The sequence below is a fragment of the Argentina silus genome, assembly GCF_951799395.1.
Source record: "Argentina silus genome assembly, contig: scaffold_189, whole genome shotgun sequence".
Taxonomy (NCBI): Eukaryota; Metazoa; Chordata; class Actinopteri; order Argentiniformes; family Argentinidae; genus Argentina; species Argentina silus.
In genome coordinates this window covers 55,998-71,316 of record NW_028153013.1, presented here as the reverse complement: position 1 = coordinate 71,316, position 15,319 = coordinate 55,998, and the positions used below count along the sequence as shown (strand labels likewise).

Below are 15,319 nucleotides of genomic sequence, written 5' to 3'. Positions count from 1 at the left end.
ATTGTTAAAACTCGATATACTGCCTAGCCCTAACTTTCAGAGTTATATTAAAGTTTTCCAAGTTTTGTATCTCTATTGGCAAAAAGTTTTAATGCGTTGAATCCATGTCCCCGCATTTCTTTTTACAAGATTTGATTTGGTTGTCTCTAGTCAATAAAATAGGCTAACTAGGCTGCCGGCTGGCGCTTCAGCAACATACACTGCACATTCACATTGTTGTTTGTTACATTAAGTCAACTGTAACTTAAATGTGTTTACGAATCACTATACTATTATTTATTTTTTTTATTTTCAATTTGAAATGCACTAAAGTGTTTGGTTGTCATGAATCATGGAGTGTTGTGAGCCGCTGATAAATCCAGATTTTTCTGACCTCAGTGAGGAATTTTTGGTTGAGCTGAGTGTAGATGACACTGCAGTCAGTGTGACGTCTGGTCTAGGCCTAATGGAAGCTCACCAACGTTAGCATAGTGGAGCTAAGTACCGCTATATTCTTAACTCATGAAGGCTACAGTAGAATCACGTTCATTCCAACTAATCTCAGTGAACATTGGAACCTCATGCTGTCTGGACTACCTAAGGGATTATATTTTTCATTGCATAACACTTGATAAAACCCCAGATATGGATTATGTATTTAGGTTGCACATTGTCATTGTATATCTCTGTTTTGTCTTCCAGCTTTCCGAGAGACATCCCCATTGTGAAGATGAGACCATGGTTCCGGTACTAGCCTCAAAAAAAGCCAGCGAACTACCAGTGAATGAAGTAGCGTGTGTCCTGCAGGTATGGCAGTGTGACATGGTGGAGAAGGACTTCATCTGATTTATTTCATTGCTCTAAGAGGTTTTTTCCAAGCTTCATGATAGAGCTAGGATATGAGAGATACAGTAGATAACCAAATGTATTACTCCCAGTGCCACTTTGAGCTTGTCACATAATGCCTATCTTGCACGTTCAAGCTCAATTTTATTGATGTTAAAGGATGGGTTCACTTCAAAATCTAATTTTGATGATTATCCACTTATCTCACATCTGTCAATCCTCCCAGGTTACTTTTTAGTCCATATCTTGCAACAAAAAAATGGCAAGCCCGCCACATAAAACTGATGGATGGGGTTGGAGAAATGTCACTACTATTAAATTCATAGACAGAACTCTGGATGCAAGGACTGACATGCAAGTACTGGGTTATGATGGGGTAAAATAGTTGTATTAAGCTCATGAGGCAGGCATCAATAAGTAATACTCTTCAAGAGCCAATGGGTATAAAGTGCCCTGTGTAAGTAATGGCACAGTGAAGCATTTTTTTCTTTTTCTTTTGCCACTACACTCCAAAAGTTTGGATTTTTTCAAACAATTACTATCAGGTTAAAGTAGAACAAATAGCTTTTATTTGTGTACATATTGGTTTCACTATTCATAAATTACAACACTTTTTATGCATAAAATATATGCCTATATGCCTGTAACAGGATCCTTCGATACAGGCGGACTCAGTAGTTGTGGTAAGGGCAAAGCCCGTTTATTACTCAAGAATCCCTCGTCGACTTTCCAGTCGCAGCTTTCCAGCTTCCCCACAAAAGCAGAGGTACACACATTTCGTTAACAAGGCTTCATTCACAACAGGTGCGCAACCAAGCCTCGCTTCCGTAACCCTGGCCACGGTCCTGTAGCTCCCTCTACAGGCCGAACGCTGCATGTCCCCCCACAATGCCTAAGCCATAACACCCCCTCCTCCATATTTCACAGATGCGGTGGTATGCTGTGGATATTGAGCAGTTCCTTTTTTTCTCCACACTTTACTCATGCCATCACTCTGGTACATGTTAATCTTTGTCTCATCTGTCCATAAGACCTTTTTTCAGAACTCTGCAGGCTCTTTTAGGTACTTTTTAGCAAACTGTAACCCAGCAATCCTGTTTTTGTGGCCATCTAGTGGTTTGCACCTTGCGCTGTAGCCTCTGTAGTTCTGCTGATAAAGTCTTCTGCAGGTGGTAGTCTCTGACACATTCATGCATACCTCCTGGAGAGGGTTCCTGATCTGTGGGACAGTTGTTTTCGGGTTAGGGTTGACGATGCATATAGTGTGTTGTAATATCTGAATGGTGAAACCAATATGTACACAAAGACCATCCAATAAAAGCTGAGAATATCTACTTTAATCTATTAGTAATTTAAAATTCACTTTTGGAGTGTAGAGCCAAAAGAAGAAAAAATGCTTCCCATTACTTACACAGGGCACTGTATATCATGAATTGAAATATCCCAAAGCAGTTTCACGAATTACAGATTGTGACTTTAAAGATGCTTAACATCGTCAACTGAGACCGATGTCACTGGACTGCAACAGAGCGCAAGGTCCACGTTGAAAAATTCCTTCTCTGGTTTTAAAAAGACGATGGTGTCTTCATACACACATGACAATCTCCAATACACTGGTAAAGTGGAATGTCACTCGCTGCTTTGAAAACATACAAACAAGCGTATAGCGCTCTAACACTGATATGCCAAAATTGCTCTCACTATAATAAAACAGAATATTGTTACTTTATTTTGCTTTCCCAATCATCCTACAATTGGACAGTGGGAAAAATAAATGTTCAGCTATATTAGCGACTGGACTGTTACTGGACCACATGTCTTGAAAATATCAAATGAAAAAAATATGCTCATCAAACTAGCTAAAACAGCTAAATTTCTAGTTTCCATGGAAATTCCAATACAAGCTTTGCTTTATTTCCATTGCCATGGTTATGTTGCAATCACTTTATCAGCATATTGTTGATATGTAGGTGTTTCACAGTGGAGTTTGATATGTTATAAAAAAAAAACGTTTTGGAATGGTGGTCGTATATGCCCACGGAGACTGAAGCTTCCTCCTGGTTACAGTCATACATTCTTTTAAAGACCATGTTTCCTCTTCTAGGCTGACCTGCAATACGGCCTGACTCACAACGAGGTGACCCGCCGCCGTGCCTACCATGGCTGGAATGAGTTTGATATCAGCGAGGAGGAACCACTCTGGAAGAAGTATATCTCCCAGGTGAGGGTCAGGTGGAGCCGAGAGAAGTAGAACCTCCATGCCAGTGTTCAGGTCGAGTACAACTGCCACATTACTGTAGATAGCTATAGCAACGTTAGGTAGAATTACTACAACTTTCAGTTGACCACAGGCCAAACACTACAGGCTATTTATTTTTTCCCTTTTTTTGCTAGTATACTTTGCTAGTATACTACATTTTTAATGACTTAATTTAAAAGCCTGCAATTACACATGCAGAACCTGCAGAGTTGCAAGTTGTAACGAGTTTCCCAGTCGTCAACTAACGAGTTAACACATTTCGGAGAAGCGCCTGAATGCAGCTTGGCTGCATAGAACTACAGCTTCCATAGCAGTGTCAGATAGAAGAACTTCACAGTAGTGTTTTGGCCATGTGAAATATCACAGCTCACCTGCCCACGCCCCACCCCATCATCATGGTTTCTTGAACAAGGACAAAAGCTCCCAGTGTCCTCTGTGATAGCAGAGAGGAAGAGGGGGAGGGATCTGGGCCCTGCTGCCCTCAGTCCTCTGTGGCCAGAAGCAACTTGGTGAGCAGATAAATATAGCACTGTCACCTGAACAGCCTGTTTTCTCTCATTCACACAGAGAGAGCGAGAGAGAGAGAACGAGGGATGCTTTGTCTCCTATCCCCTCTCTCTGTTGCCCTTCTCTCTTTGTTTCACCCCTGCCCCCCCTGACACCCCGCAAAAGGACCTGCCGATTACTCATCACATGGTGAATGTGAGATGCAGTCTGCTGTTGCCATGGTAACATATTAAAATTAGCTGTAATTAGGCTATGTCATCAGCATTTGCTGGTTGAAATGTAGGCTGACATTAGTCATGCAGTATTTCAGTGATGTTTTTAACAAGTTTTGAAGAATATGACTTACAATACCTGAACCAGGGCTCAACGTTCACTGCTGAATAACGTCATATGTTGCCCAGGTCACCCAGAAATCCCTAGTTGGCAACCAATTACCATTTGAGAAAGTTATATTATACACAGTTATATGATACAACATCTACCCAGATTAAATAGTGACAAAGTTATGTGTGTCTACTGGGCAAAAAGTGCTCGTCACAGTAGTTCAGCCTTTTGACGCTGACTTGTGCTTCGTTTACGAGTGTGGCTTTAGCGACTCACCCCTGCGTCCAGCAACGGTCTATAAACAGCCAAATAGAAAAAGCCATAAACTGTTAAACTTTAGGAACTTTGTGTCCTTTTCTGTCGATGTGGATTGTGTGATGATTATGGTATGATTTTTTTTTTCTTCTTTTTTTTAAATAACTTTTTTGAGCACCTTTTTAGGCCAGTGTCGTAAATGAAGCACCACTCAGCGTTGAGTCTGGGCTAGACTTCCCTGAGCTGTTCACTAAAGTGATCACCTATTGTAAGCTACAATTTTCGTGACAATGCCCCTTGCCCTCCAATACCTTACGTTAAATGTAGTCTGCCTTCCGCATCCAGAGCAAACTATTCTACATTAAGCAGCAGTTCACATTTCTGGTATCATGACAACCATAGACAAAAATCTAATCAAAGCAGATACACCCAATTCGGTGGAAACCGGAGGAACGTCATGTTACCCAACCCTAAGAACGAGTTTGGTAACATACAGTGGGGGAAATAATTATTTGATCCCCTGCTTATTTTGTTAGTTTGCCTGATTACAAAGAAATGAGCGGTCTATAATTTTTATGGTACTTTTATTTTAACAAATAGAGACAGAATATCAACAAAAAAAGTCCAGAAAAACATATTATATAAAGTTATAAATTAATTTGCATTTGATCGAAGGAAATAAGTATTTGATCCCCAAGCAAAACATGACTTAGTACTTGGTGGAGAAACCCTTGTTGGCAAGCACAGAAGTCAGACGTTTCTTGTAGTTGGTCACCAGGTTTGCACACATCTCAGGAGGGATTTTGGTTCCCTCCTCTTTACAGATCCTCTCCAAATCCTGAAGGTTTCAAGGCTTTTGCTTGGCAACTCGAAGCTTCAGCTGCCTCCACAAATTTTCTATAGGAGTAAGGTCTGGAGACTAGCTAGGCCACTCCATGACCTTAGTGTGCTTATTCTTGAGCCACTCCTTTGTTGCCTTGGCCGTATGTTTTGGGTCATTGTCATGCTGGAAGACCCATCCATGACCCATCCTCAGTGCTCTGGCTGAGGGAAGGAGGTTCTCGTTCAAGATCTTACGGTACATGGCCCCGTCCATTGGCCCTTCAATGCAGTGAAGTCGTCCTGTACCCTTAGCAGAGAAACAACCCCAAAGCATAATGTTTCCACCTCCGTGTTTGACGGTGGGGATGGTGTTCTTGGGATTGTAGCATTCAGCATTTCTCTCCCTCCAAGCACGAAGAGTCGAATTTATGCCAAAGAGTTCAATTTTGGTCTCATCTGACCACATCACCTTCTCCTAAGCCTTCTCTGAATCATTTAAGTGTTCATTGGCAAGCTTCAGATGGGCCTGTACATGTGCCTTCTTGAGCAGGGGGACCTTGCAGGCACTGCAGGATTTCAATCCGTTACGGTGTAGTGTGTTACCAATGGTGTTCTTGGTGACTGTGGTCCCAGCTGCCTTGAGATCATTACCAAGCTCCTCCCGTGTAGTTCTGGGCTGATCCCTCACCCTTCTCATGATCATCCTTACCCCATGAGGCGAGATCTTGCATGGATCTCCAGGCCGAGGGCGATTGATTCTTATTTGTATTTCTTCCATTTTCTAATAATTGCACCAACAGTTGTCTCCTTCTCACCAAGCTTCTTGCTGATGGTCTTGTAGCCCATTCCAGCCTTGTGCAGGTCTACAACTCTTACCCCGATGTCCTTTGAATGTTCTTTGGTCTTGCCCATGGTGGTGGAGAGGTTGGAATGGAAGAGATTGATTCTATTGACAGGTGTCTTTTATACCCATAACAAGCAGAGATTACGAGTACTTTCTTAAAGTGACAGGAGTAATCTGTGTGCCTCATGGGCATATAACCGGTCTGTATGAGCCAGAATTCTTGCTGGTTTGTAGGGGATCAAATACTTATTTCCTTCGATCAAATGCAAATTAATTTATAACTTTATATAATGTGTTTTTTCTGGACTTCTTTGTTGATATTCTGTCTCTATTTGTTCAAATAAAAGTACCATAAAAATTATAGACCGCTCATTTCTTTGTAATCGGGCAAACTAACAAAATCAGCAGGGGATCAAATAATTATTTCCCCCACTGTATGTGAGTTCTTCTGTGAGAACGAGTTTGGTAAGAATACATGTAGCAACAGGAGTCCAGTAGCACCCACAAGAAGCCTTCAGGTTGGTGCCAGGTCCTCGGTGCTGAACATGTGACCCTCTGTCAGTCCTCCCCTCAGGAGCACTATTCCACGATTCCAGTTCTATGCTCCAGTGAGCCTGCTACATCAAATAGAGCTGTGCTCAGACAAGGCCGGTAGCTGTCTGTGTGTTTGTGTGTCTGTGTCACTGTGGGTCTGTGTCTGTGTCTTTGCGTGTGTTTGTGTGTGTCTGTCTGTCTGTCTGTCTGTCTGTCTGGTGTTAGTTATTTTGTCATTGGTATTTTTAGCATCAAAAGCAAGAAAACAGCTTCTGTTTTCTCACTGCGTTGCTGTACTTCGTTGATGCTGCAGATTTAACTCAATTTCAGCATCCCTCTGTAGAATATAAATACATTACTGACAGTCGCAATATTTTCTCTCGTATAATGTGCCATCTTGTGTAATGCCCAGCTTGTGTTTGATGTTTCTAAGTCAACATTAACCCTCCCAGGTCTAATCTGATACATATATTTTTTACTGCTTGTCTCTCAGTGAAACAATTCTTTGGATTTGATCATGCGTCAAAGTGTTTGAGAACCACTAGCTTATGGGTCATGTCACCATCATACTGTATATCCCTCGCTCATAAGACAGTTAGCCCTGGTGGGCTGTAATGGACCATCCACTCCTACCAACATGATTCAGGAAACTAGCCCACTGGAAGCCACAGACCTAGTACTCAAATGTCACTCCAACCTTCTGATTATTAAATATCCATGTTATCGAAGCCTGGCAATTACTTTTACACTTGGTGCTTTGTCCTCTCACATCCCCTCGCAATTACCCTGTCAAAGGAAGTGATGTCATCACAGCACTGTCAATTGGCTAATAAGCGGTTAGTCCCGAAAATGGTAACCTAGGACTGTCAGCTCTTGCTGAGCAGAGCCACGCACACAGTTACTCTGCCAGAGAGAGTCATTCCAGCTGTTTCTCTCTCATTGTCTGCTTGCTAGGATTAACATGCAGAGATGTCACAGAGTGATTTAGATTTCGTGCGTAATTTGCGACATTACTGTGTAGCTACTGTAGTTGAGGTTTCCCATGTTATTGAAAGTGTCGATGTGTAGGTGACAGTGAGACCTTTTCAGATTGACCCGTCAGATGTTGGGACGTTGGTATTATTTTTTGCATTGTCACAGCTGAATGTTGACAATGATGATAATGATGATGATTTGTCTCTTTCTCCCCCCAGTTTAAAGACCCTCTCATCATGTTACTACTGGCCTCCGCTGTCATAAGTGTGCTAATGCACCAGTTTGATGACGCCATCAGCATTACAGTGGTAAGTAAAGCCAGCCCATGAACATACAGTGCCCTGCATACTGTAAGTAATGGGACAAAGTTTGGATTTTAAATCAAACAATTACTATGAGGTTAAAGTAGAGATTCCCAGCTTTTATATGATAGTATTTGTGTACATATTGGTTTCACCATTCAGAAACCTTTTAGTCCCCCTATTTTAGGGTACCCAAAAGTAGTGAGACAATTGGCTTGACGGGTGTCTCTGGTTCGTCAGGTGTGTTCCGTCACATCATTTATGTAGTCATAAGAGCTCTCAATGTCTAGTATTGATTCTAGGCTTTGCATTTGCCTTTGGATTCTGTCAACATGAGGACCAAAGAGACATCAATGAAAGTCATGGAAGCCATTATGAAATATCTGGAAAAAAATCTAAAGAAACATAGCCAAAAAATCTAAAGAAACATAACAAAACCTTAAACCTACCAAAATTAACAGTTTGAACGGCACTTCATCATACAGCAGAACAATGGCCCAAAACATGCTGCCAGTTAAGTTGTTGGCTGGCCAAGTCAATCTCCAGATCTAAATCCTATTGAACATGTATTTCATTTTCTGAAGAGGAGACTGAAGGCAAAACGTCCTCAAAACAAACAACAACTGAAGATGGCTGCTGTACAGGCTTGGCAGAGGATCACTGGAGAATATACCCAGCATCTGGTGGGGTCAATGGGTTGCAGACTTCAGGCAGTTATTGAATGAAAAGGATTGTTGAGCAAATACTAAACACTTAATTTGGACATTATATTACTTTTTGTGCCCTGAAATAGGGGGACTATGTATAAAAAGGGTTGTAATTTCTGTTCGGTTGTAAAATCTGAAAAAAGAAAACATTGAATTAAAGCTCATGATCTCTACTTAAACCATAGTAATCGTTTCATCTCTAGAGTGGAGATAACATAAGACAAAATGTTTCCTCTTTCCAATACTTATGGAGGTGTGTGTTAAAAACAAATTTAAATAGATTTTCTATCATTTCAGAATGGGTTAGGGTGCCGTATCGGTGTATTATAGTATGAATATGTGCTATATATATTTCTATAAAAGGCCAATATTGTTTGATAATATCGGTGCTCCTACATATCTGTCAGACTCTAATTCTGATGCACTTGATTAGTATCATGAGAAACTCCTGACTGTTGAAGCAAGGCCTCCATGTCAATAGGTCAGCCATGTGCACAAAGTATGCAATAAAAGTTGATCACTGCCACTAAGCCATTGTCTTTCTCTCTGTCTGACTCACTCTCTCTCTCTTTCTCTCTCTCTCTCACTCTCTCCCTCACTCTCTCCCCCCTCACGCTTTTTCTCATTTTCTCCTAAACAGGCCATTATAATTGTTGTTACAGTTGCCTTTGTCCAGGTGAGTCCTGTATTTTCCTCCATTTTTTTGACAGTGAGTCACGCTGGCTGTTTGCCAATGGAATAAAAGTGATGGAGAGTGAACAATGGAAATGTATGGGCTTTCCAGCGTTTTTGAAGGCTTGAGAAATGAAGACACAGTACTAGAGTTACTTCAGCATCAATGTGTTATGCATGCTTGCGTGTGTTTTGTTTGTAATACTGTATGCATTAGAGATAGTATGCAATAGTAATATATAGCTTTTTGTTGGTCTGTTTTAATGTGCATTAGTGTGTATTTCAGGTGAGTGTGTTGGTAACTGTGGTAACTGTCTCTCTTTTGAAGGAATACCGCTCTGAGAAGTCCCTTGAGGAGCTTGGGAAACTTGTGCCTCCAGAATGCCACTGGTGAGGGGGGAGAGAGAGAGAGAGATATTTCCACTTCAAACATGATCCATAGGCCTAGATTTGCACTTCAAATACAACCCACAGACCCCTCCCCCACACACACACATGTACGCTCGCGCACACACACAAGGAAGGCTCCTAATCCAAGCTGTTACCCCTGGACAATGTGGAAATGTTTCAAGTCAGCTGGAAATCTGTATTCATTCTCTCTCTCTCTCTCTAGTGTGAGGGAAGGACACTTGGAGCACCTGTTGGCTCGAGAGCTGGTCCCTGGAGACACAGTCTGCCTGTCTGTTGGGGAGAGAGTGCCAGCTGACCTACGCCTCTTTGAGGTACACTGTTACACACACACACACACACACTAGGGCTAAGTCGACTCCAAGTCATAATCTTTATCGAATGTATTATTTTTTTATCTTTAAAAATGAAAGTTGTGTCTCCCCTAGGGACTTCATTAACAATATTCAATCTAACACCATGATTAGGCCTAAAGCAAATGTATCTGTGCAACGCTGACATCAAATATCACAAAATATATATCGTATCAGCATTCAAATGTGAATGTCAGACAGATGAAACAGAAAAGGCTACTTGATTTTGTCGTCCGCTGACAACTTTAATGGATCAAGCTGTGGTGGCGGGAGATTGGTCAGCACCAGGTTTTGTCCCGACACGCAAACTGCAGCTTATACAGGCTGCAACTAACTTTTGATGGGTCGTCAACATGATGTTCCTGTTTCAAGTTTGTCATCTTTTACCAAATAACCAACTGTATGCCAGGCCACACAATTAAACCTTGCTTTTGGTCTCACTCACACACAATTACACACTGGTATTTTTTCGATCAAATAATTTCTCTGAATGGTCTTCATATTGAATACAGCCTCATTGCTTATACACTAGAGTGTCTCTAGTTCTCCTTGAAAAATAGAACCAGCTCACAGCGCAAGTCCTTACTTAAATTGACCTGCCACAGTGACCCTTGACCTCACCCCCCAACCCCTTCTTCTGTGCCCCAGGCCACTGACCTATCCGTGGACGAGTCCAGTCTAACGGGAGAGACCACGCCCTGCTCAAAGTCCACGTCACATCAGTCGGCCGCCAACAACGGTGACATCACTTCACGCAGCAATGTGGCCTTTATGGGCACCCTGGTGCGGTGTGGCAAGGCCAAGGTAAAGAAAAGTTCTCTCTAAAAGAAGGCTGGGTGACAATAATCTCAAATCATGTCAATGAATCATCCCTCAAAAGGGAAATGCAAAGGAGGGAGAGCAAATATTTGTATATATTGTAATGCTAAATTATAGGTCACTTCACTTATTAAAGATTCATTGAACTAAGCACCACATATAATAAATAGAAACTATTTGATACAATATGATTTCCTTGTAAATACCAACTGTGTTAATAGTACAGTCAGATAGAACAGCACCAATATGTTTGTCATTTATATTATGTTATTTTGTGTTTCACAGGGCATTGTCATAGGAACAGGAGAAAATTCTGAATTTGGCGAGGTGTTTAAGATGATGCAAGCAGAAGAGGTATTCGTATTTATACAATTGGTAGAATAGAACTCATGTGAACTGACAAAGGAATGTCTATTTACTCATGTTTGGTAATATTTGTCTCACAGTTATTTTGTTTTTGGTTTGTTTTTGTTTTTCTGAAATCTTTTAAATGTTATTTTTTTGTTGTTGTTGTTTTTTACATTCTTCTGAATAGGCCCCAAAAACACCTTTGCAAAAAAGCATGGACCTACTCGGAAAACAGCTCTCACTCTACTCCTTTGGAATCATCGGTAGTTTTTAACTCTTGGGCTATTACATTTTCTTGTTAACTTTTTAGCTTCTTCAATAGTTATTTTGAATAGACAATACTGTTTGCTTGACTTCTGCTCTAAGCACATCGATGCAGCTAAGGCGTGTTGCCATGGGTTTCAGGGGTTATCATGCTGGTTGGCTGGCTCCAAGGGAAACGCATACTAGACATGTTCACCATCGGTGTCAGGTAAGTCGAAATTTGTACATTATGGATGGGTAAATGATGTACACATATCGGTACCTATGTAGCCTAAAACAATACTTTCTAGCCTGTCCTTAGCTATGGGCTATTTTTGTTGTACTGTGGAAGATTGTACTGTTGTACTGTTGTGGCAGATCTTCTCTTATACACAGAATACACAGAAGAGCAATAGACCATGTCAAACTCACCAGGGCAGTAAACTTACTGTTGTCTGATAACAAAAAAGTGTCTGATTTTATAATTACACTTAAAGCCACGACATGGAGCAAGAGTGTTTGAGACAGTTGGTAGCTGCAACGACAACCAACACACCTTTCCACCTTGTTAGCAGTGGTCTTCAGGAAGCTTTTCACATTGTTAGCAGTGGTCTTCAGGAAGCTTTCCACCTTATTAGCAGTGGTCTTCAGGAAGCTTTTCACATTGTTAGCAGTGGTCTTCGGGAAATGTGCCTCAAAAGGAGCCTGTGATAGGTGGGGGTATGAACACGAATGCAGCTAAATAGGATAACAAGATTTGTTGGATCTAAAGGGGGGTCAGATGACTGTGATTACGGACAATACAGATGGAACTCATGAACTGAGTTTGCATTGCTAGCCAGAGGAGGATGGTAATGTCTGGCTGAGACATAAGAGGAGGGATGGGCTCTTCTTAATGATTGTCAAACCTAACCAAACCTTCCACTTGCTATACATTGTATTGTATTATGTGTTATGGTAGGTACAAGGGTTGAGCTAAGCTTAATAGGAATTTATATGTCAGTCTTCAAGAATCAATGGATGGATGTATATCATGGATTAACATGACAATAGAAACAGCAAAACAAATCTCAGATTGTGCTTTCAAGAAAAACTCCATGCCAGACTGCATATTACAAAGTCCACATATTTGATGATTAGTTTGGTTTGCAAATCAGTGTTGCATGGTGTGTGCAGAGAGATTTTATTGCTCTTTTTCATTCATTTGCACGAGCAGTATAAATTATCTTTTATTTTGATAATTATGGAGTTGGTGTTCCTTTCTCTCTTACTCCCACCCAATCTCAACCTACCTACCCACTCCAGCTTGGCAGTGGCTGCCATCCCAGAGGGCCTGCCCATCGTGGTGACTGTCACCCTGGCCCTGGGCGTCATGAGGATGGTGAAGAAACGAGCCATCATCAAGAAGCTGCCCATTGTTGAAACACTGGGTAAGAATCTGGTGGATGTTCCATTCAGTATGATTCAATTCTGTGCTGCTCAGCTCTGCGTTAGATGTGTGTGGGTGTGGATGTATGTGCATTATCCAGAGTATAATACACTGGTATTATACTGGTATTTTCCCACATGTGTTTTACTTAAAGTTGTCAGTGATTTTTTTTAAACATTTTTTAAGTAATAAATTCTTAATTATGATGTCACTAAATACCTTTATGAGAGTAGAACATGTGTTATACCTCTTCATAACCAATGTAATTAGGACTTATTACTGTATAGTTTGTCTTTGTTGTAATTTTTTGGTGGAGATTTTGGAAACAAATGATCATGTTCTGAAAATGTAATGCTCAGGGAATTCATTCATTGAGCACAACATTGAGCACACCAGGTAGGTCATAGAAATCTCGTGCTGTTTGCATGTTAAACGGCATTTTCCCCATTGTTTAAATGGTGTTGGTGACCCTGCATGCAGAATCGCTGCTTAAAACAGGTTTACTGTTTCAAGTTGACGTCATGAAGACCTAGCTAGGGACCAAACGTTGTTTTTGTTTGTGTCTGTATGTCTCATTACCCCTCTATTCTACCCACAAGGCTGCTGCAACGTCATCTGCTCAGACAAAACGGGGACTCTGACCAAGAACGAAATGACTGTCACCCACCTGTTCACGTCAGACGGCCTCCATGCTGAGGTATGGACGACACAGGCCTCTTCTTCACCTCATTAAAGAAACATTTGAGCTATTGTAACCACGGTTAGAAAGTTATTAGTGGTCTTTGTTAGTAGTCCTTCTGTAGTAGAAATGACTGACAGTGCTAACATTTGTGTTCCATGTAACAAAATAATCACGAAAATAAACGAGAGAATAGTTTATGATTGCAGAGCCTTGCTTAATCAGCTTGCTAGATACATTAACTCCTTGCACGAATGACAGAATAGCTCCTATATTTGGCTCCAAGAATTGATTAACAGATCAGGTCATGAATTACAGGGACATGAAGAGTGGAAATTGTTTAAATGTCTAGTTATCTTAACAGGGACCACCTTGTGTTTTTCAGATATCCTTATATACTCTCGTACTGTTTGTTGTAGTCATCACTCATTCTCTCATGCGTAATATCCGACAGTGCAGAGAATCATGGGAAAATGCAACTTTGATAATGCAACCTAAATAAATAAATATAAATAAGCTTTGATATGATTCTATGGATTACAGAATAAAGTTAGGAATTTTCATGCAAGATCTGGACAGCAATTTTGAGGGTTTAGGTAAAACATTGGTGAAGTGTCCCTTTAAGATCACACTATGACATACGATTACACAGTGACTATTGAATGAATTGAACTGTTTTGGAAACTATAATCTAATTCTTCTGTTAATAAGCATGATAGGATTCCCTCAAATGCTATATAGGCTATAGGAGATGTCCAGACCTCGGTAAAAGTAGTATCAGAGCTGTCTTTCCTTAGTGGGCTTGGTTAAGCTTGCCTCACACGCATGCACTTATTGAACTAGTCTATTCTCATCTGTACTCTCAGATGCATATCAAGTATTTCAATAAAACAATTACTGACTTTGTTATGGAGGTGTCAACCGGGCAAGGCTGCATCATAAAGACAATTTAAAAAAAAAAAGGTGTAGAAATGCAAGATGATGAATCAGAAAAGAAGTCAAGTAAGATGTTTTCCTGTTGTCCAGTGAGTGTTTTTGTGGTGTTTTTGTGTATTTGTGGTGTGGTAGCTTCCATTGTTCAAGGTCCAGTATGTAGATTTCAGCTTTAAAATGCTGAAATACTGGAATGAGATTGCATGATAAAGAACATTCTGAAATCGAATGTTGAGGTCAAGCACCAGACTCACCGGCAAATATTAGAATTAGAAAACGGCGCATTTTTTAATGTGTGTGGCCACAGACCTTAAAACGACATTGTTCACCTATAAGCGTTGTCCTCCATTTTGTGGTTCTCCAGGTGACGGGTGTGGGTTACAACGGAGCAGGAGAGGTCTTTCTGGATGGGGAGGTGGTCCACGGCTTCTCTAACACCTCCGTCAGCAAGATCGTGGAGGTGAGAGGACAGGAACTGTCCGCGGGATCATCCCAGTGGTCTAAAATGTCTTCCTCTCCTCAACGCTTAAAGATGACAGACAGGAAGCCTATTTGCACTATTGAAATGCATCCTGTGACGGTATGAGGAAAGGTTGGCTCTGTTCTGGTTTCACCTCTGTCTGATGTCATATCCTCTGTCTGTCTGCGTTCTGATAGGCTGGTTGCATATGCAATGATGCTGTCATCAGGAACAACACGCTAATGGGACGCCCCACCGAGGGAGCTCTCATTGCCCTGGCCATGAAGGTAAACACAAACATACATACACGCACACACACACACACACACACACACAATGCAATGCAATGCCTGTATGCGTACGTAGGTGTAAGGACAGAGATAAAAATTGTTTCCTAGTAAGCGTTACGGTCGCTTTGGGGTTATGTGGTGACCAGCGAGGATACACACTCCCAGCAGCCCTGTTCTCAGAGTGGTAAATTGGGCCGTGAGAATGTGACAAGAAAACAAACAAGTCCGTAGGAAGGGAGAGAAACACACGCACACACTCACTGTCACTCTCAAAGCCAGGCAGAAACACATTCACAAACACACACAACTACATGGATAGAAGTTGGATAC

General features: G+C 41.2%; 1 protein-coding gene across 2 annotated transcripts in view; it reads left to right on the top strand.

The window, feature by feature from the left end:
* The first annotated feature begins 686 nt into the window (after positions 1 to 686).
* The window catches only part of LOC310824491 (calcium-transporting ATPase type 2C member 1), a 29,326-nt gene continuing 14,693 nt past the window's right edge, over positions 687 to 15,319 (top strand). For both annotated transcript variants that reach the window (XM_083697749.1, XM_083697750.1), the window contains exons 1-14: positions 687 to 786; positions 2,930 to 3,046; positions 7,565 to 7,654; positions 8,996 to 9,031; positions 9,356 to 9,417; positions 9,641 to 9,749; positions 10,437 to 10,592; positions 10,893 to 10,961; positions 11,143 to 11,218; positions 11,361 to 11,427; positions 12,504 to 12,628; positions 13,227 to 13,324; positions 14,604 to 14,699; positions 14,897 to 14,986. In XM_083697749.1, the coding sequence (XP_083553875.1) occupies positions 718 to 786; positions 2,930 to 3,046; positions 7,565 to 7,654; positions 8,996 to 9,031; positions 9,356 to 9,417; positions 9,641 to 9,749; positions 10,437 to 10,592; positions 10,893 to 10,961; positions 11,143 to 11,218; positions 11,361 to 11,427; positions 12,504 to 12,628; positions 13,227 to 13,324; positions 14,604 to 14,699; positions 14,897 to 14,986 (1,260 nt within the window). In that variant the 5' untranslated portion in view covers positions 687 to 717. The remainder of the gene's footprint in view (positions 787 to 2,929; positions 3,047 to 7,564; positions 7,655 to 8,995; positions 9,032 to 9,355; positions 9,418 to 9,640; positions 9,750 to 10,436; positions 10,593 to 10,892; positions 10,962 to 11,142; positions 11,219 to 11,360; positions 11,428 to 12,503; positions 12,629 to 13,226; positions 13,325 to 14,603; positions 14,700 to 14,896; positions 14,987 to 15,319) is intronic.